Genomic DNA, 21,716 nt, shown 5'->3' on the forward strand with positions numbered 1-21,716 from the left:
AAAAATGTTAATACGCTTTTAAGGATTCCTCCGTGTGCCAACATTTGAACCAGTAAAAAAGTGGCCAAAAATAAAATACCAATGTGATGATTTTTTTTCAGACACTGGGAAATTCCATGAAATAGTCATACAGTCACAATAGAGCAAATTAGATCTGGTACAGATAAAAAATGTAAGACGTACATTGTTTATCCTCTTTTCACAAATCTGTAAATTCTTGTGATACGTCACTAATATTAACAGATTAAAATAATATAAGCAATGCATCATGCAGCCTATTTCAATGTATTTCATCTTTTTATTATTTTTTTTTTAAATGATTAAATATCTAACCTCAGCAAGTAAACAATTCAGTTTCCTGAGGTGTTGCAAGATATGTATGAACATAGTCTTGTTATGCAGAGAGAAGGTTTCACCCGTTCATACTGGAGGAATTTTGGACGTCCTGTGCACCTCTTACTGTTCAACATGGGAACAGGAAGCAACGGGACAGACACACACACACATAAAGCTTGACGTCACCTAAGGTGTGTTTTTCTTCCCCTCTGGGTCCCATCCATCTGCTCATCCCCATGAAAAGAGCCCTTCTTGTTCTTCAAGTGTATGTCTGGTTGTTATTATTATTTATTTTGCCCAGCAAAAAATACAGTAAAATAACCAGACACGAATATTGGCTATATTGTAAAAAAAAAAAAAAAAAAAAAGTGAAAAGTTAAACATCAAATATGTACATCCATATGACATACTGTGTGTGTAGGGGTGTGTGTGTGTGTATGTGTGTGTGCGCTCAGGGATGGTAGGTGGAAGCGGGAACAATTTTGTTCTGCTCTGTTTGGCAGTACATCAGTGTGATATTTTTTTTGTTGTTGTGTGTGTGTGTGTGTGTGCGTGTGTGTGTGTGTGTGTTTTGTCAGACTGCACCATTCTTCTGCTCCCCCTCTTCAATACTCACCCATCTATTTTCATCCTCCAAAACTCTGTCTCCCCCGTTTTGTGACAGTCCCTGCTCGCTCCCATCATAGCACTCGTGGTTGGAAAAATAAAATGCTCACTGGTTAGTTTAAAATATGGGAATATGTAGTAAAAAAAAAAATTTATTCTTGATGCTGTAGAATATGAGATTGGATGAGGCGAAAGAGCAGGTATACCACATAAAAAGGTTTTAAAATTAACTCTTTTTTTCCCCCCAGTTGTATAATCCATCACTGAAACTATTTTAAAACCTTTTAATTTTACATTTCTTAAGTTGAAAATATTTTATTATGTATTTGATTCTTTTGTAGGAATCAAAGTTATTCATACCACTCCTGTTTAGATTTGTACAACAACCTCCTGCCAGCAGAGTAGCGTCCAATTTTTTTAATACTGTTTCACGATGTTGAAGCGGATTTAAATCGTTCACCTTTGCATATATTTTCCTTCTTTGTCCAGAGACCTGCGTCCTCTCTTGTGTTTTTATATACAGCTCACCTCACAGGGTTTGTGTGGGTTTTTTTGTTTTGATGACTGGGAAGCCCCACAGGACTGCTAAAACGCACCTTAACGCTCTCAGCCCCTGTAGAGGATAAACAAATCCAGTAGATCTTCCACCAATTTAATCACCAAGATGTGTTTTTCCATAAAATCCTGTCATTTGTTTCAGTCCAAACAACCCAAATTGTTTGTCAAAAACTTCTATCTAAAGGCAAAATTTTTGTGTGTGTAAGCAAGGGCTGAGTGGACCACACTGAAACGTGACAATATTAGTTCAGTTGAACAAGAGTGTTTCACTCAGAGAAATAGTTTTCACCAGAGTTTAATAAAAGACAACATTGTGGTATTTTGTACACTTTCTACTTAGAACACCGGAAGAAGGATAACTGAAAAGGGGGGGAGGGGGGGGAGTGATTTCCTATGAAAAAACAAAAACTATTTAGTTTTTATGTTCAAGTACTTCCAGAACCTGAGATGGTCTAGCGGTCAGCCCAGAGAGTACCCATGACTCTTGTCCAATGATGTTTGGAGATAAGCACCTCCTGCAAGTCAGACCTCTCCATCAGCTCCCATTGCCTGTTAAGATGTTACCCTGTTGATCTCATCAGTGTTTAGCTCCACGTGTTTCCCCGTGGCTCTGAAGACTGGGAGCACTCTTCGGTTTGTTCACCACATCCTGGTTATGCCATGGGATCTCGAGCCACCGTGTACACAAAGACTAAATAAGAGGACATGCTGAGCCTACTCACTTGAAGTACTTGCTGTCACAGGTAAGGGAGAAAACGAACCAATATTTTACCAACACCTATCTGCCTGTCCACCCACGATCCTCACGTTGTCAGCCGAGCCACCAACCAACAACTAAAAAGGAACACGGCAAAGCAACTCTTGCTTCTTACTATTTCCTACTTCAGCCATTTTGACATTTCAAGCCGTCCTCTGCCGCCTGAGCGCTGACAACAATAAAATCAGGCAAACAAATGAATAGTTATTTTCATTTACCACTTGAGTGTCAATAATACGTCCTTCCTGCTTCCAAACCAGAACTGACCGCGTTTGTGTGTGAAAAATTAAGACTCGTTATTTCCATTTCGTGGCAGTAAACCGTTTAAACAGCCATTAGAATCTCGAAGTGTCTCATATAATTGACTCATAAACTGTTGCAAAACATGACACTCTCGTCTGGCCAAGGCACGCAACACTAAAAAACTGCTAAAACTGTATCTAAACTAAAACAGTCGTTGCGGGTCCTAATGATTGTACTTCTGGGGAGTCTCTAAAATCCAATTATTTCTTAACATAAAATTTCTTGTCTTCTAGAGCAGTGTTTCCCAACCCTGGTCCTCAAGGCACACTGTCCTACAGGTTTTAGAGGTTTCCCTGCTTTAATGTGCCTGATTCAACTGATTGCAGTTCAACAAACGCCTGTTAATCAGTCATCAATTGAAATCAGCTGCACTGAAGCAAGGAAATACCTAAAACATGCAGGGCAGTGTGCCTTGAGGACCAGGGTTGGGAAACACTGTTCTAGAGGAATGTATTTATTAAATTAAAAGCGTGCATCTTCTAAAAAAAATAAAAAATTATGTGTGAGATTATGCAGCAGAAATAAAATATCTATCTTTAGGCTTCGTTACACATCTTTACCAAGGATGAACGCAAATATCTCTGTATAGCAGTGGTTTATCTCAATTCAATTCCAGATTCAATTACCGATAAAAATGGTAGAGCAACTAATTCGCTGAAATCAATGCATTCAATCCTAATTATTTCATAATGTCTCTTACATAATCCAATTTTGGAGGGGAATGGGATGACAGCCCTCTGCAGGCTATTCTTGTTTGCTGGATTGGTGCCAGTGAACTGTGATTATACCCGCTTAGGGTGATAAAAGGAACAGATAAGGAAATGTGATTGAGTAAAATAAATATAAGCTGACGCGATATAGAGCAAAAGCTTACATACACAAAAAGACTGACACTTTTTTTCCCCTTTTGCTGTTTTTCTTGGTACTTGTAAATTTTAAGCTAGTAGCAGTTCTTGCATGCATGACTCCCCTCCTTCTTCATTCTGCTGCCCCACACATACCCAAACACACACCCACTCCCACATACAAACCGACAGACAAAACATTTTGTTTTCCTGAACACACACAAGAAAATCTCGTTTCAGTGTAAAATGAGCCCCGTTTAGCTTTGACCAGTTGGAATGCTAAAAGGCGTTTTACTGTAAATGGTCATGTGCAGTTCAAATATACTTGGTAAAACCTCCAAGTAGCCCTTTAACGTTGCACTGAATCAACGGGGAATCAGACTCCAGATACAGTTTTGTCAGCCACCGTGGCAGTGTACTATTTTCTTGCACTAATAGAAGAAAATTTGCACAGAGGTGGACATCCCACTGACTGCCTTGTGCATGCACAATGCATATTAATTTGGTGTGCAATTGACAGAATTTTCTTCTTTTCCTTTAACGGCCTGGGAAGACAGACAGCCGTATCCCCTACATCAAAAACCGCCAATGACCGGTGTATTGGTCATTGTGTTGTGGGCAATAAAGTCCAGCTATTCAGGGAGCCCTAAGCAGACGTCAAGTTCGCTTTTACCTCAAGCCTGTCCTGCATGACAAAGTGATTAAGGAGCAGATGTCATTGTCTCGATTCTATAGCATAACAAAAAGAGGATTATCCAGTCCTGTGCGTGTACACACCAATTTCTGCTGGCCGTTACAGGCAGCATGCACCCAATAACCTACTGACACATAAACGCCACCCAAAGTGGGGGCCCACATAATGCTCTCTCATGCATCTGAGCTGGCGTGTAAAATGGAGCATATTGACGTGCAATTGACAACAGACAACCGCGTAAATCCCCACGTTCACTCCCGTTCTACACGAACCGCATACGCTGAAGCTGGACTCAGAGGAGCATTTACCGTGTGGGCGTGTGACGATGTGTGTGTGTACGCTGGCACTTTGACACCAGAACGCACTCTGCGCGCGCTGTTTCCGTTCAGACAGGCAAGCAAGCACGAGAGACTCGTGTCATTAAAATCTCGTCTACGGACCCCTCCGTTGGTCGCGCGCGTCATTACGCCACTACTACAACTCCTGGCGGCGCTGCTGCTGTCTGTCGACCGAACCCCAAAGGCGCACCGAGAACCACGAGAAACGCGCGCGCAAAAAGGTGCGAGAGGGACAGGCCGGCCGCTTGGGGACAATGGGACCGTCCCCTCGCTGTTAAGCCAAGCAGACGGCGGCATGACCAAAACGGAGCAGATCTGAACTTTGACAGGATCCGCTTTGATCTGGATTAATTGCCACATCTGACCGGCGTGAAGAAGGGGAGAAGAGCAGATCAGATTTTTATTTTTATTTTCCACTGTCAGCGTGTCAAGGGGAAAGCTAACGCACACTATGGCTTGTAGAGACAGTCGACTGGGGACCTGGCAGGTGCTGCTGACCATCTCCATGTTCATCATCCCTCTGTGTGCACATAACGGTAAGACCACCGCTCCACGCGGAGACCCACCCTGCGCGTGTGCCCGGCGGTGTAGTTCGGTCATTTGTGCAAGACAGCGCGCACGTGCGTGGATCAAATCACACCTGCACTTGGACGAGGATTTAATAAAACGTGGAAAATGTCCAGATAGAGATGCGACGTTCAGCTAAATATTTCTTTTTTCATCAACCACATGGACACAGGCTTTGCATTGATTTACTAATATGTTGTAATAGTGCAGTACTGCTATTATATTTCATTAATTCGGGAAAGGTAGCAAGAGGAATGTGTATAATTAGGAGGAGGACATGCAGGTGTAACATCTCTGTTTCACTGGCTTTTTTACCCTGTAGTATTCTTAATTATAGGTTAAGAATACTATAGGTTCTTAATGATAGGTTTAAGCTACATTGCTATAGATACAATTATCACTGTTGAATAGTTCGAGTACATAAAAAGGAACACATACATTGTAGTATAATATAGATATGTCGTTATATTCTTTTTCTAATCCAAAATCCTCGTTTAAATAGCAAAACATTGAAATAGATTAAATTAATGCATTCCATCTTTATAAGTGAGATATGCTTATAGATGGTAAGAGTTGAAGCGGTTCATCCCCAGACAAAGGCCGGATTAGGTGCTCTGTGGTCGGTCTACATGATGCCCATTGTGCCGCAAAATGTAGTAAATTCCTCCAGACCTTAGAGGGGCTGGACGGGTGGGGGTCACAGGACAAGCCCAATCTGCCCCCCTCCTTCTTTTAATTTCGTCTTTCCTTTCCAACATATAAAGAAAAATCCCAGTAGACTACTGGAAATAAAGGAAGCAAAATCTTTCGGGCGTAACAGAAAAAAAAAAAAAAAAAAAAAAACGAGCGCCGCCGCTGCCCAGCAACAGGGTGGCTCGTGTACGTACGTGGGGTCGCTGGGGTTCACGCGGGAGCGCGCACACTGTACCCCGCGCCTCCCATTCCTCGCCTCATCCCTCGGCCTCAATGTGTAACCAGGCGTTAATGCGGTGACATATTGACCAGGAAATAGACAGGCAGGCCTGGCGCCCTTCCTCTTGTGATTTAGACCACAGCGACCACGTGGGGGATGTGATCAATTAGGACACAGTTTTATCTATTGGTAAAATTCCTATAATATACATTTCTATCTATCTATCTATCTATCTATCTATCTATCTATCTATCTATCTATCTATCTATCTATCTATCTATCTATCTATCTATCTATCTATCTATCTATCTATCTATCTATCTATCTATCTATCTATCTATCTATCTATCTATCTATCTATCTATCTATCTATCAATAAATAAGAATTTTGAATTGTGTTTAAGGCATCTAGCATGTCAACGTGAAAGCTAAGGATTACAAAGTGAAGCTGATTGGTCCTGGAAACTGAAACTGGCCGATGGTTCGGTGCTGCGGCCTGCCAAGACCTGGATTTACATCTGATTTCTTAAAAATGTCTACAATTTCAAAGCTTCATTGTGGTTTGTATAAATCTTACTTTTAAGCCATCATTATGCTTCTATTGGGCAGTCATATTCACAGGAGCAAAGAATTATAGGTAGGCGTTGTCACACTACAAATGATCTTCAAATGCATTATTCTATTCTATTCTATTCTATTCTATTCTATTCTATTCTATTCTATTCTATTCTATTCTATTCTATTCATTAACTATTTACCTAATTAGCTGCTTAAGCTTCTATGGTTGCAATTGCACCTTTGGACATTTTTTCTGTGAGGAATCAATCAACATTCTTTGAAAGAACTAATCGGGTAAAAGGCTAATAAATCCATAAGTTCATGGCAATGGGCTTTTCTTGATGCAGTCATGGAAAATGACTTGGACTGATTCCAGACTCTTGGGTGCACTGTCATGCAAATGTGTGTGTACTAACTCAGAGACTGCATACTGTGAGGTCCATCTGCCCTGCAGCCCTAGAAAGCTCATGATATGTCAGAATAGATCAGCTTGTCTCCATCTTTCACACCAAAACACACTGAAGGAGGTGAGGTCAGGATGGTATTTATAGCTTAACAAGCAGCAAGAAAACCACAAGAGATGATGGATAGAGCCATTTTAAAATGCCTGAAACAAAAATTCTGAATAAATTATGACCTCATTCTCAATTTTAATTTGAGTCTCTTTGCCTTTCTTGAATATTTTGGCGTTTTTAGTTTGCAACTTTGCAGCTGCGTCTCTTTACCACCATGTTTTCCCCCTCCATGTTTAAAATCGGTGTTACTCCTTCAACTCTCCCCCCGAAACAATCAAAATGACCTCAGGTAGAACTTGTTACCATGGTGACTCGCCCAGTGCAGTGGCAGAGGTTGCAAGCTGACTGTCAGTTAAAAGCACAAACCGCAGCCTGGAAAGACAGATGTCACATAGCAAAAGCAGAGAGTTGTGCGTTCAGTTGGAGCATCTTGTAATCTCCTCATGTTCCCCTTTTACTCTTGGACTCTCTACAAAGACTTCCAGCCGCCAAAAGGATGCAGCTTCGCCTAAGTCTCAACAGCGCAAATTGGCAGATTGAGCGCTTAAGTGAGAGCTGAATCGGCTGCAGTCAGTTTGAGTCGTCGGGGAATGTCTCTTCCTACAAAATGGAAGAAAAAACCCCCACAGGTTTTCAGATTCATTCCAAATCTTTCTTTTCCCAGAGATGGAGCTGGCATCCAACACCTACCGACTGGCCGGGCAGTTGATTGAAAATCAGGGAAGAGAAAGAGCACTAACACTAGATTCTCTGTTTCCACTGCAATTCCCTCGCCCTGCTCCTCCTTTCAACACAGCACCTCTTTACATCTCACCATGGCAACTGCGCTCCACGAGTGTGTGCGAGTGAGGTGAATCTCATGGCTTCTCAGCCGCCACTGGTCTTCGTGACTCGAGGCACGATCGGACGGTTTTTGTTTGAGGTCTGAATAAAGAGCCGTGTATTGAAAGGTGCCGCCTCTTTTTGAACCGAGGAATTTGAGGGTGGCAATGGAAATCCGGCAAACCTTTTGGCTAGGTTTAGCTGTATCTGTGGCTATAGGCCAAAAGAAAAGTGAAAAGAAGTGACAGACGACTGTGGGAACGTTCAAAAGTATTCCCAGAAGAAAAAGACGTTAATGGCTGGTACTTAAAAAACACTTTTCTAGCCTTACAGGCCACTTGTATGGCTTTTTTACACAACAAGCCACTTTCACCTATCCACAGATGCTTGTACAGATTGGGGACAATGTGGCATTTACTGTCTTAAGTATAGTGTGACATGAAACTATCTGCCTATTGGGAGAAGATTGCACATCTACCTAAGTCATAACTGCCCTCTGTCTTTTCATCTAGCTCCAAGCAGGAATTAGGATAAGAGTTAGCATCAGTGTTTAATAATACTATTGCATTCCTTTACTGGGTACCAAGTATCCTGATGTTGGATGGAAGGAGTTAGAATATTAACCATGATATCCTTTCACATGCACATCCACTAAGAACTCATATCCCTGCACATTAGGTAGCATCATGCTAGGGTAGCGCGGGGTGGGGTGGGGAGGTTATAAAGGGTGCCAAAGACTTGTCAGAGGTGCAGGGTTTAATTTTTAACCTGGATCATAACCTTAAACAAACAGCCAGAGCTACTGTTGGGTCATGTATGTCAAATTATATATACATGTTAAAATGTATGGAGAATGTGTAGCAAAATTGGAAGTTGAGGTTTTGAATCTTTCCAATCCAATTAAAGTAGGCGTTAGCTTTTTTTTTTTTTTATATATATATACTTCAAAAAGTAAAAAAAAAATCCCGTCTGTAGGTGTATGGACATATACAAGACTTATAGCTGTGATCACAGTGAAAGGTGACTATACAGTATTGATAAAACATTCAAACCATCACAATTATACATAACTGTGTCATTGGTCCGTCACATAAAATCCGAGATCAAAGTTTCTGGTTTATTTATTGTCATTATTTGCCTTTATTTTACCAGGTAACCCGTGGAGATACAATGTCTTGATTGAGGAAGACCTAGCCAAGGGGCAATGCAACAAAATTCTAATATGTCCTACTACATCAGTAGACATCTCTTAGGAAGCTTTGGTAGATTTTTACACTTAAATGCAATTTGAGTGCAGTTACCATGAAATATCAAGAGCTTTTCCTTCATTGGGTACTTGCACCTCTGTTGTCCGAGTCCTTCTCCCCAGATTGCAGAGTGCAGATGAGCCTGACCAGTCAGTCTCTAACCCACAGCTCTAAATCCCGATTTAATCCTCAGCAAGTCTCAGTCACCCAAGAACACTGGTCAGTCACTTACTGTAATAAATCCTGTATCACCACATGCAGACTGCACACTTGCATCTTCAACTTTTACTTTTATTTCTATAAAAATCTTATTTGATTCCCGTGAGATATTTCCAGTTTTTTTAGTATGCATCTCTCATTAAGAAAACAACCGATTTATCAAAGGCGAAGGTTGTGATTGTGGTGCATTCGGCTGGGAAATGAGCCTGGGAAAACTTTCAGACATTTCCTCTGAGTGGTGTAAAGAGACACTAACATTACTTGTGCACAAAGCAGAGTTGGAAACTTGGGAATTCTCAGATTTGCCTTTAGGTAAGATGCGAGATAACAACAGCGTAACTCAAAGCATTCCCTCTCACAGTCATGCTGACGGCGACTGTTAAACTCAGTCACAATTGATTTTATTCTGAATTGTCAGCTTGCGTGTCAGATTGTATCTGTGATCCTGTCATAATGCAGATGCAGAAGCAGTACCTGCCACCCCTGGCATGAAGTACGTTAAAAGGAACATAGTATACAGTGTCTACACTGAAAAATAATCCACCTTTTTAGAAACGGCATGTTAAGAAGCTAATAAATTAGGGTTTTTAAGCAGAAATACAAGAATAACTATTATTAGCACCCCAAACAATTCTTATAAAATAAATATAAGTGTTATTTAATACAACATTTTTGATTCATGATGGACTTTTATTTTTGCCTTCCTACATAATTCCATTCAATTCTCCTGCAAAGCATAGAACAAGGGAGTGGTTTCTACCCAGCTACCATTGGGTATTAATATGCTTTATCTCTAAGTCAATGATCAAAAATATAAAAGACAAAGAAGCCTTACATTCTAATAGATTTGTGGTCTATATTAAAATAGCTACTTTTTACACATCCCATTATTTTGATCAAGAAAAAGTAACTGAGGCAACTGTGACAAATAAGAAAGAAAGAAAGAAAGAAAGAAAGAAAGAAAGAAAGAAAGAAAGAAAGAAAGAAAGAAAGAAAGAAAGAAAGAAAGAAAGAAAGAAAGAAAGAAAGAAAGAAAGAAAGAAAGAAAGAAAGAAAGAAAGAAAGAATGAACGAAAGAAAGAAAGAAAGAAAGAAAGAAAGAAAGAAAGAAAGAAAGAAAGAAAGAGAGAAAGAAAGCAAGCAAGCTCTATATCACCATTGTTACGAATGGTATAGAATCCATGATTCCGTAATCTGTGGAAAATTTCATCAAACTCTTTGAAATACCAAAAGATTTCAAAGACAGATTCAGCGGCCTCTGACCAAACCACAAAATGGATTATCTTTGGGAGTTTCTGCATGACAACAGCCTTCATCAGTCATGAGGTGCTAAAGCAACCTTCTTGCATCGTGAAGCCTAAGGCAGATATAAACTATCTTGACTACCAAGAGCTCAGAGTTTTGTTTTGCTTGTGCAAGAATAAGGAATCGCTATACAAATGATCTTTGCTGTAAAAAATATTTCTTGCTGTTTCTGATTGATAGGACACCATTCGCTGGCCAGGCGTCATCCTCACCACAACCACTCATCCGTCCACAAGGAGGCCTTGGACACCAGGATGGTTCTCAGTGATGACTCAGCAGAGAGAGAGCACCTGATAGGAGCAGGAATCGGTGCCAGACTCCCGCTCGGCTCCACCAGGCATCACCACTCTCACAAACGCCACTACTTGGATTTTGTAGAGGAGGACCAACACGGGGAGGAGCTTACAGCTGGAGGGGCGGGGCCAGACCATCCCGGGAACCCGTTATCTGATGACGTTATCACGGTGGCGTTTCACAGTCCAGCGCCAGATGTTGTGCCCGCCGATGTCACTCTGGATTGGGCAAAAACCCCCAAAGCTCAAAAGCAGAGAGGTGGAGAACCTAATAAATATTCCTTGACTGAATACTACGACTACCTGTCTTCTGACAACGACGTCTCAGCAGTAGACACGACCCCAGAACCCGAACCCACCCCTTCACCGCCACCCGACATGGAGGATGAGAATCCGCTCCTGGCAGGTTCTCCGGTGATCCGCAAAAACTCAAGGCCAAACACCAGTGGTGGGTCATCTTTGCCAGCTCCTCCTATGCAGGGACCAGACAACAACAACGGAATGGGTGTAGGTGGGGCTGTGGGTGCAGATGGCTGCAGGCTGGGCTTTGTGCTGTCCGGACCAGGAGTTTGTGTTTCTCAGTGTGACATTGAGCCAAACTTTTGCTTCAATGGAGGGCTGTGCACCGTGGTGGCAGGAATGGGTGCCTTCTGCAGGTGAGAGACGTGATAAGGCTTTCAGGTCAGCTTCATTTTTGTCGCTTTTTGCTTAGCGTATTGCAAACACAGCATTGCCATGAGGCTGATAACTGGCCCCTCTGATTTGGATCAAAAACATTCCCCTTATTAATTAGGCTTATTGCAATCATACCCAAATGTTTTGTCCTCTGACACAAAAGGAAAGATTAAGGGAACTACATGCAAACATACACACACACACACACACACGCGCACACACACACATGCATGCACAAAGACAGAAGGCTGGCTTAACGTGTCATGTGGGTTCATCAAGATCACAGCAGGGTCCCCAATGGATTAGCTCTGTTTTTTGAGGTAAGAGATGTAGAGAGCACATGGCAGTCGCCTGCTCAAAGAAGTGTGAGGAAAATGACAACAGAAAAATGCACACACACACACACACACACACACACAGTATCCTCGCATGAACAATGCCAACACACAACGAAGACCGGACGCATCATGTTGCAACCATCTGCCCCATCTGCAGTTTGACCGTCAGCTTGGAGACAAACTGTTGCTCATCCTGTCCTATGCACGATCTGAAGCATATGCACAAATACATACGTACACCGGCACCTTATTCAGATATGTGCTGTCAGTTGCACAGGTAGAACAGGTTAAGGCTAAAATACAAGCATGTATGCATGCACATGCTCTGATCCTTTGATCTTATTAGAAGCAAGGCTGCGTGTTGGACAGCCTCCAGGTTGCAGCACATAATGTGCAAGTCCTATTGCACTCCGTTTTTTTAAAAATGTTGCACATCTTGCAGTCTACCTTGCAAAAGAATCTGTATCACTTGAGTTCTTGCGGATTTTATCACATTGCAGCGTCAAAATTCAATGTATTTTATGAGGATTTAATTTGATAGGTAGAACGCATCACATAATTCTGAATGGTAAGGGTAGTGAACAAAACAGTGTACTGTTTATTGTTTTCAGATGCCCTTCACTATAAAAAAAAACAAAGAACAGTGCAACCTCTTGATTTTGGTCCACTTCTTCTCCGCTATGAATCTAGCAGATGAGCGAAGGCCTCAGACGTCTGTTGGAGGTCAAACACCTGTGCCAAATGGCAAACAAGTTAGGAGTAAAGTTGTGAAGATATGTGATTTGAACATTAACAAAAAATAAGGTACAAATGCAAAGTTAATCTGAGATGTAGCCTATAGTCGCTCATGGTGACTCCAGAGGAGCTGCAAGGATTCACAGTTTTGGTGAAATAAATGTTGACAGAAACACCATAAGGCATGTACTCCACAAATCTGTTGTTTATGGAAGGGTGGGATAAGGAAAATCATTAATGTTAGAAAGAAGTGAGAAGAATTGTCTGTAATTTGCCACGTGCAATGAAGGAAACTCAACAAGCATCTGGAAGAAAGTGCTCCTTATAATCAGAACACTAGCTGAGGTGAAAAACTGGCACCGCACACTGTTCTGAGCAACATGAAACATGGTGGTGGCACCGCCAATCTTCTGTTTTCCTGAAGCAGGAAGAGCAAAATAAGTCAAATTTGATGGTGGAATAATGGATGGAGGTAAATACTGACATATATTGACTTACATATGTTCAAAAGTGATTGGGACGTTTTCAGTCAGTTGCACAGGCAGAACAGGTTAACAGAAAAATACAACATATGCTTTAAGATACTCTGATCTTGTAAAAAGGAGGCAAAGCCAAAAACTGTTGTTTTCCTTCAACTGCATAATTACTCTCTATGAGGTCCTGTTTAAAAAGCTTGATGAAAAATGTTAATGTTTGCCGTTGTAACGCCACAATATTAATATATAAAAGTCTGTGTGGTTTGAATACACATACACTTTAAACCTGCCAATGCCATGAGCTCACAGCCTTTGCATACTGACTCAATGACAGCAGGTGTCATTATCTACAAGGTCAAAGTGGTGGATAGTATTTACAAGGCTAATTTAGCATTTAGCGCTAAGTGGGGCTTATTGTCTGCTTTGTGTATCATATTTGTTCTTCCCTCCATCCCTTTTGGGTCCAGGTGTAACATACAGGACTACATCTGGAATAAAGGCCTGCGCTGCGAATGGGCCGTCACAGAGTTCCAGGTGCTGTGCGTTGTGGTGGCCGTGGCCTGTTTCGTCTTCCTCCTGCTCTTCATGATCATCGTGTTTTTCGCCAAGAGCCTGTACCGCCTCAAAAACGAGAACATGCGCCTTCGCAAACGCAGGTGTGTGTGCGCGCGCGTGTGTGTGTGTGCTCAATACCCCTTTGGATTCCACAGTGCTGTTCAATTTATATATATATATATATATATATATATATATATATATATATATATATATATATATATATATATATATATATATATATATATATATATACTGTGACTCGTATTGCAGTGAAGGGAGAAACAAAAAAACACTGCTGTAAATATTTATACCACGCCTGTGTCCCTCATTGCGTTCCCGCAGTAAGTACCGCCCCCAGAGCAGCGAGCCGCAGACGGACGGCCTCTCGGTTTCGACGACAGCTGACGGGTCGCAGCCAAATGTAAGGAAACTGTGTGACACCCCTCCGCCTGCCCCCCAAGCTCATACTCACAACCTGGCGTACTATGACAACATTATCTGTCAGGTATGCCTCCACTCTCCTCCTGTTTGCTCTTGTCCCTCTGTTTTCGGTATTTACAGTCTGTCTCTCTTTAACTCTACCTTTTGTTCTCGCTTCTTCCTTATTATGTTCTCTCCTAAGCCCCCAAGCCAGCTTAAACAGTGATTTGCTGTATTCTATGAATCTGTCTTGTTCTGCTGCCATGTGCGTGTGTGTGTGTGTGTGTGTGGGTGTGTGTGTGTGTGTGTGTGCGTGTGAGAAACTTTGCTATCTGTCAGTTTAACTCCAAACCATCAGCTAAATTAGAAGATTGTCACTAGGATGTTCACTTGCAGATAGTTTGTGCAGCATACTTGTGTTTAACCATTTTCACACCCACCAATCACCTCTCAGAGGCCATCAACCACCAGCAATCCCTGGGATTATAGCCACAAAAAGCCTTATAACCACCTCCAGGTAAGCCCAGTGGAGAAGTCTGTGTTGCCTCCTCTGCCTTCCCTATCATTGTTGGTAGCCCACCCACTGTCCAATTACTAGCTGACGATTTTGCTGAAAACCTTACTTCCAACATTTCTCTCCTGAATCCAATCCAATGCACGCACCAGGTGAAATGACAAATGGCCGAGCTCTCGCGAGGCAGGCATTTGTTCACTCGTGTTCTGCAGTGGCCTCTGCGGTGTGATTAAACACTAGGCTGCCTCATTTGTTTCCTTTCTCACCCGCGTCTCTGCAGCTTCCCGAGGTGCTCGGCGAGGCAAGAGCGCCTCCATTTCCCTCAACACGGCACATGCAGCCATTTTAGCTGCTTGTGCAGCTCTTCTCTATACCTTTTCTGAAACCTATTTAGGGCTTCTATGATGTTATGTACCAAACTGCTCTGTAGCAGCACATAAATAGGTGCAAATGACAGCCCATTAATTACCGTCTCAATGGAGGAACTAAAGGGGGTGGGGAGGGGGGACTTATTGTCTGCTCTGTGTGCACAAATCTTTGTTTGTTCATGCAAAACTGTGCAGTTGGGTACAAATAGGACCGTTTCACTCAGTCCACAGATACCAGCAAAGACCGTTGTTCTGTAAGACCCAGAGTAGAAATGAAGCTTCCACCTTTTAAAACCTTTCGTCTGTCATGCTAAGGCGTACTTAGTGAATTGTGTCCAGTAGTAGCTAAGCGTGACCGATCTATGGTGCCCTATTTACTGCCTGCTGTGACGTTGACCTTCAAATGTCCATGACACTCCAATAAATGACACGCTTGAACATTTACACATGGACACACAAACAAATGCATAAACACCCAAACAACACAGACACATCTCTTTGACTGATAATAAAGTCTGCTTAACTCAAATGTTGGAATTTAAACGCTGATGGATTCATTTATTTATTTTTGATAAGTCCTGCACCTGCAGTGAGAAAAACCTAAGCGAACAATTGTGGCTTTTCTTTTTTTTTTTTTTCAACCTTAGTCTGTGCTTTCAGCTCCGTTAACACTTCCCTGCAGCGATTATAGATGAGTTTCCGTGACTACCGGATGCTCTAAATGTCAGGGCTAGAGGCTAAAAAGCCACGGCAAGCTCATAGTCTGGACTGCATTTTCGGAAATGTCATAAAACTAACAGGTAGTTTTTATAAACCAGAGGCATTACATAAGAACGTACTCTGTCAGCCTACATAACAACTTTTAAAGAAAACATGTAAACCTTTTTTGATCTCTCACTCTTCATTAAACATTTTTCTTCATCCAATGTAAATGCAGAAGATAAGTTGCCAGTAATTATATTTGCTCAGTCCAACAACTCTTCATACTTGCTCGCGATGGTTCCTTTCCTCAAGCCTCTCCTCCATCGCTTGTTGACGTGGTCATGAAACTTATCTTGAACCTAAAAATCAACACATTCACCTATCCAAATACCATAAAAACGTTTTTATAAAGCCACACTGAAATGTTTCAGATCATCAAACATCGATCACACACACGCGAGAAAAAAAAAAAATCTGAGAGAATGCAAAAAAAAACAGTTTTCACATAATGAAAAGCTGCATGAGGCATTTGCGATACGTTCCGGTCTTTAGGCCACTCCTGATCAATTCTGTCTCTTCAACTGGTGTTGTTCTGCTGCATTCACTTTCTGGTCCTTTCCTCTGTCTGGTAGAGAGCTCCAGGGAGGTCTAGAATAAAATAAAAATTGTTTAACAGTTTAAAATGCCAATATAGACCAGTAAAAGCAATTTAAGGTTGATTCTAAAATGCACCAGATTGTGGAGACGTTAGAATCTGCATTTGTTATGGGAACTTGTTTTCTAGTCTCCATTTCCATTTCTACAGACATTACTGGACTGTTTTTGTCAACTTTTACTTTTAGTCCAGCCAGAAGCAGTCACTATTCATAAATTTCTAGTCGATAAATTTATTCTGCAGAGTCAACAAGGCACGAGGCAGTATTTGTCTGTTGAATCAAGCGTCATTTTATTTGGCACACCTCATTCATAGCTGAACGGGAATCGACTCTCTCTGCAGGATGAGCCACAGAAGAAGGAGAACCAAGCCAAATCCCCCCAGCCTAAGGAGGAGGGGTCCATGAACATCCTGAACTCCCACTCCCCCAAGCACGAGAACAACCGCCCCGCCTCTGTGGTCCACGGCCACACCCCCAACAACACGGAGGAAAACACAGAGGTAAACATGCTCCAGAACAACCTGGTGTAACATCAGCACACGAGCAAGTGAATCAGACCAAAATATCCGACAGTGCACACACAGAGGTTTTTGGAAGAAAAATAAATAAATAAAATAAAATAAAAGTTTACACCTCACTAAGTAAGATTTTCTAAAAGGAACTCATAAGATCTAAAGTTAAAAGTGAGCACAACACATATTTATAGTTCCAACGCGAGAAGCACAATAGTTCTGTTTACGAGGCTGCCATGCTCACATCCATCACACAGTGGCACCGCTGCCTCCTTTTCTCCTTCTATCTGCCTTTAATGCTGGACTAAAATCTCTGGCTCGGACCAACTACTGACTGACTGTTCTCTCTACTGATGCTCTGCCTTGGTCTTTGGACCAATGAACTTCCGTGTTGTCTTTTCTCCTGTTTCCCTGAGCTTCCCCCCTCTCTCTGCCTTTCCCCCACCTAACTGTGTCTCTCTGCCCGCATGCATTGGTGTTATCAGCGAAAATGTGTCTGAAAAACGTACAATTTTAAAAAAAAAAGAAGAAGAAGAAGAAGAAAATGTGTGGAAATAAAGTGAATCTGTATTTGCAAACTATTAATGTTCAGCATTGCTAAAATAAGTTGATATGTCTAGATTACCTGAGGATAAAGTAATTGCTTAGAGTTGATATTTGAATCTATATGCATATATTACAAACGCTGTGTCTTGGTTTTCAATGTGTTTTGCTATCTTTAATGTACTTGATATTCTTTTCTACCTTTTTGGCTATTCATGGAGGGTCACAGTTCACAGTTGTTGGAATAAATCTTTTTAATTTTACCCAGCTTGTCCCCGTGTGTTGCTATAAGCTCCCTCCCGGCCCCAGACGCTGCCTTCCTCTTTTGCTCTTGTCTCTTTTTTCTTTTTCTGCTTGTCTGCACACAATGAAGCTTAGTGCTGCCCAACCAAATAATAACTGAATGCATGGCTGACCCTCCTTTTATGCTGCAGTAGGCTGCTCCTCACAGATTACGCAGCAGAAATACAATAGTGAGCGTGAACCTATTCAGAACCGTGGACAGCTCCTAGAGTGTGACTGCATTAGGAACTCCCAGGAAAACCTTTCCTCTCCTTTCTTTACATTCCTAACTATAAACTGCAGTTTCAGTCAGAAGATTGCACGCTTTCATAAAGGGCATAAATGTTCAGTTAATTTGGAGCTGGTAGTGATGCATCCGAATACTTTTCCAAAGCCGAATGATCGCACAACAAACAGCTTCAGTGTTTGGTTTTGACCTGTAGAGGTCCATATTCCAGAGGTTCTGACTGAAGACTCTGACTGAAGACAATGTGTTTTCGCATAACAGCTTTACGAAGAGGATTTCCGGGGTCGTCGGTAATGTCCTTTATTTTATCAGGATTTCCTCTTTGCACAATAAGCTCCAGATGTTCCACAGAACAGAACCACTCTCTCTTTATCAGCTTGTTTATCCCTCTTTAAGTCGCTGACTCTAAATGCTTCAACTCCGGCAAATGATGGCAGGAGAGATTGCACTCCCCACAAAAGACTTATGGCACTCTCATTTACAGAACTGGCAGCAGGTTGGGGTTTTTAAGTATAACCTGCCAATTAACTATTCCAGATGTTTTATATTAGTCTACAGCGAAGTGACTTTATATCAACATTGAGCTTAAGAGAGCAGACCAAGTAAGAACCTCTTTCTCCAATGAAACTTAGAGCTTCCCACACGTGAAAACCAAATTGTTTATTTATTTATTAATTAATTTTTTTTTTTTTTTGAGAAAGCACAAAGACAAAGAGTGAGATATTTGGCCAATGTAAAGCTTTCATAGTAACACAGTACAGTAATGTGTGGCGGTGCAGTATTATGGTATGGGTGGTACGGCGTTATTCGCACATTGCACAAAGTGAATGTAATAATTAAAGACCAACTCCAAACCATTCAACTTCATCTTGAATTCATGGTTAGACAGCAGAGACATGGAATCAGTTGGATATTTAAGCCAAACAATGGCCGATATCAAACACGCCTTCAAATGCAAAAATACTTTGCTAATCCCAAAGGACAATAAAAGTTGTACCTCATATTGTTCAAGGTAATTTAAAGAGATGTTGTCAATTCTGTGGACAGGAAGCTGTCTCCTGTAGCGGTCTGTATCACAACAAATTTGAAGAAGCCTCTGATTAAAAGACACTGTCTTTGTATGGACATTGTCATGAAGAGGATGGTCAAGGTTGCCAGTTATTTTCTTGATTTTATATAAAATCCTTCTTTGCGTCATCATCTCCAGAGGTTCCACTGTGGTCCTCAGAACAGAACCAACCTCCTTCATCAGATTACTGGACCTTTTCAGGTCCCTGACTCCGATGCTGCCGCCCCAACGGATGATGGCAGAAGAGATAACGCTCTCGACAAAAGACTTAGACAAGGTGTGCGGCATCGTGCTGCAAACACTGAAGGATCTTCCTCAAGGAGTCCAGTCTGCTCCATCCTTTTCTTTTAGACAGCTTCACTGATGAGGCGCCAGTTCAGTCTGGAAGAATCCAGCAAGAATTCTGCCAAAAACTTTGTTGACGGGTATAGAAATCATGCAGTTTCTCTGCAGCCTACTAATATTTATTTTAGCAGGTTGGAACCTGAATAACCTCAATAATTAAGATTATTGATCTTAAGAATCATTGAAGCTGTTTGTTGTATAATTACTTCCTAAAAAAAAAAAGAAGTAATGAGTAATGAGCAAAGCTTTAAAATGACTTTCATGTATGTCAAACTTCTAACCAGAACTGCGTATGCTCATTTAATCCTCTGTGCTAATGTGTGTTCCTTTCTTAATGCTAAATTTGTCTTGTTCTTTAGGTAACCTGCAATATTAGCTAATGGGTGTCCTGCTTTAGCACAAAACAACCTCCTCTGTGAAATTCAAGCTATTTATCTACAGCAGCATTTCCAAATCATTTTTGGATAAATCCGTTCTGGATTAATAGAACTTACTAGAAGGTGCAAAAACCCATCTAATGTTGGAAACATCATAACATGTGATTGTCAATTAAGCATTATTTTCTAGCCTTGGTAAGAAGGTTTTCTTTATTTTATAAAAGCCTAAGGAAATAAATGAATAAATGTCAAATTGTCATATTTTTGCCATATTTGAAAAGCATGTTATTAGCGACAGGAATAATATTAATTCTATTGTTGAATCATTCTGTGTATCTAGGGGATGGTGTTTGTTTCCAGGTTATAATCTCCTCTGATTCGTCCAGGTTGCCATCTGGTGGTATGCTCAAGTAATATTTGCAGCTCGAAGTCCTGTATATCAGGATTCATTTATGGATATATGATATATACCTTCCAAATTCCCATTTATTAACTGTTTAGCTTAAAGAAATCTTAAGTGTTGCTTGCAAAATTTTGCCCATGAAATTCTGAAGGGAAGCGTCACTTAAAGCTGAGGCTGTTGTCGTTCGCCTCGCAGTCATTGTTTTTAGAAATAAAACGTAGCTTTTCCCTGGCGTCACTCTTGCACTTTATGGAGTTCTAATTCTTCTCAGCCAAACTTTATTAATTTAAAATTACACAATTCAATCAGTTGTCCACCTTCTCTCTTTTTAGTTCTGCACTAAGGAACCACACATAATCAATCCACCCGTTTTTTTTCTGTTTTAGTCCATATTGTTTTCTTTTAGTTTTTTTTTTTTAACTTTCCCTACATTGTTGCATCCTTTTTCTTTCTTTTTTTTTTCCTTATCACATTTCCTCATCAGGATGGAGTCACCATTGGCCTAGAAGTGCTACTACCCAAAGAGGCCAAGCTGCACCAGGAGGTCAGCCCACCACTTCAGTACGATGTCTTCCTCTACAAAGTTGCCAACAATGGAGACTCCACCTCTCATGGCCAAGGAGCTCCCTCTAACTCCTCCGTCTCTCAACCCGTTCCTAAATCTCCCAAAACACCCAAATCACCTAAACTCTCTGCGTCTGGGAGGCACTCCTCACCCAGCCGTCACTCCTTATCTGGTCGCCACCCATCACCCAGTCGTCACCCGGCACCTGGGTGTCATTCCTCCCCCACCTGTCACCCTAACTCCCCCCACGCTTCCTCCCAACAGAAATGTCTTCCAGGCCCCTCCGCTACCCCTCCTCAGCAGCGCAGCCCCCGAGGTGGACCGCCCAACTCGGAGCGCTCTGCGCGGTGGAGAGACCACCAGAGCGGACCCATCCACTCATCTCCCTCTTCACCTCATCTCACCCAGCTGCCTCCATCACCATCCAGAGCAAAGTGCAGCGCAGTCAGCACCCGCTCTCTGCCGCCTCTCTCCTGACCAAATGTTTCCTCTGCCCACCCACCCCAACAACTGCACACACAAACAATATGTCTTAATCCAATCTGTGTGGTCCAGTTTTGTACTAGCTTTTGGTAGATATTTCTTCAAAAACTACCCATCTGTGCGCTCTCAACTCACACATTTATTACTCAGAGGAAAACGAACCGCACCAGGTTCACCGGACCGGAGCTGGAAGCGCTAGAATTCAACATGGACGCACAGAACTACAAAGGCAAATCATTCTGTTGTCACTGCAGCCTTAGAATATTATCTTTGATGTAAATAACAAGCTTCATAAACTCAGGTTTAAGACGCACCTCAGATGCAAGTCCCGTAGCGCGGTGCCAACGTCAGCAGAAACTGAGGGCGTAGCTCAGAAATAAAAACCTTAATACTGTTATCATTGTTTTATATGAATCTATTTGCTAAAATTTCTGTTTTTGTTTTCACGTTTCTCATCTTAAATAAATAATAGAAAACAACAAGCCGTTGTGTTGTTTTGTCCAGTCAAGAGAAAAGGCAGATCCGACAGTATGAAGACCGCTGCTGCCACCCTGTGGACAATGTAGGCATTG

General features: G+C 41.7%; 1 protein-coding gene across 6 annotated transcripts; it reads left to right on the forward strand.

The window, feature by feature from the left end:
* Positions 1-1,973: 1,973 nt before the first annotated feature.
* On the forward strand, positions 1,974-21,659 carry LOC122843560 (chondroitin sulfate proteoglycan 5-like). 6 transcript variants are annotated; one of them, XM_044138386.1, is made up of 7 exons: positions 1,974-2,243; positions 10,764-11,532; positions 13,568-13,756; positions 14,001-14,163; positions 14,533-14,595; positions 16,660-16,818; positions 20,581-21,656. In XM_044138386.1, exons 2-7 carry the CDS (start codon positions 10,838-10,840, stop codon positions 21,136-21,138), a joined length of 1,827 nt encoding a protein of 608 aa, XP_043994321.1. In that variant the 5' UTR covers positions 1,974-2,243; positions 10,764-10,837; the 3' UTR covers positions 21,139-21,656. The 6 variants fall into 6 exon arrangements, with proteins under 6 accessions (XP_043994321.1, XP_043994319.1, XP_043994320.1 ...); XM_044138384.1 differs by lacking the exon at positions 1,974-2,243 and adding an exon at positions 4,322-4,973 and having other exon boundaries at positions 14,001-14,079; positions 20,581-21,655; XM_044138381.1 differs by lacking the exon at positions 1,974-2,243 and adding an exon at positions 4,324-4,973 and having other exon boundaries at positions 20,581-21,642.
* Positions 21,660-21,716: the final 57 nt, after the last annotated feature.

Source organism: Gambusia affinis, linkage group LG14 (assembly GCF_019740435.1).
Source record: "Gambusia affinis linkage group LG14, SWU_Gaff_1.0, whole genome shotgun sequence".
Lineage (NCBI taxonomy): Eukaryota > Metazoa > Chordata > Actinopteri > Cyprinodontiformes > Poeciliidae > Gambusia > Gambusia affinis.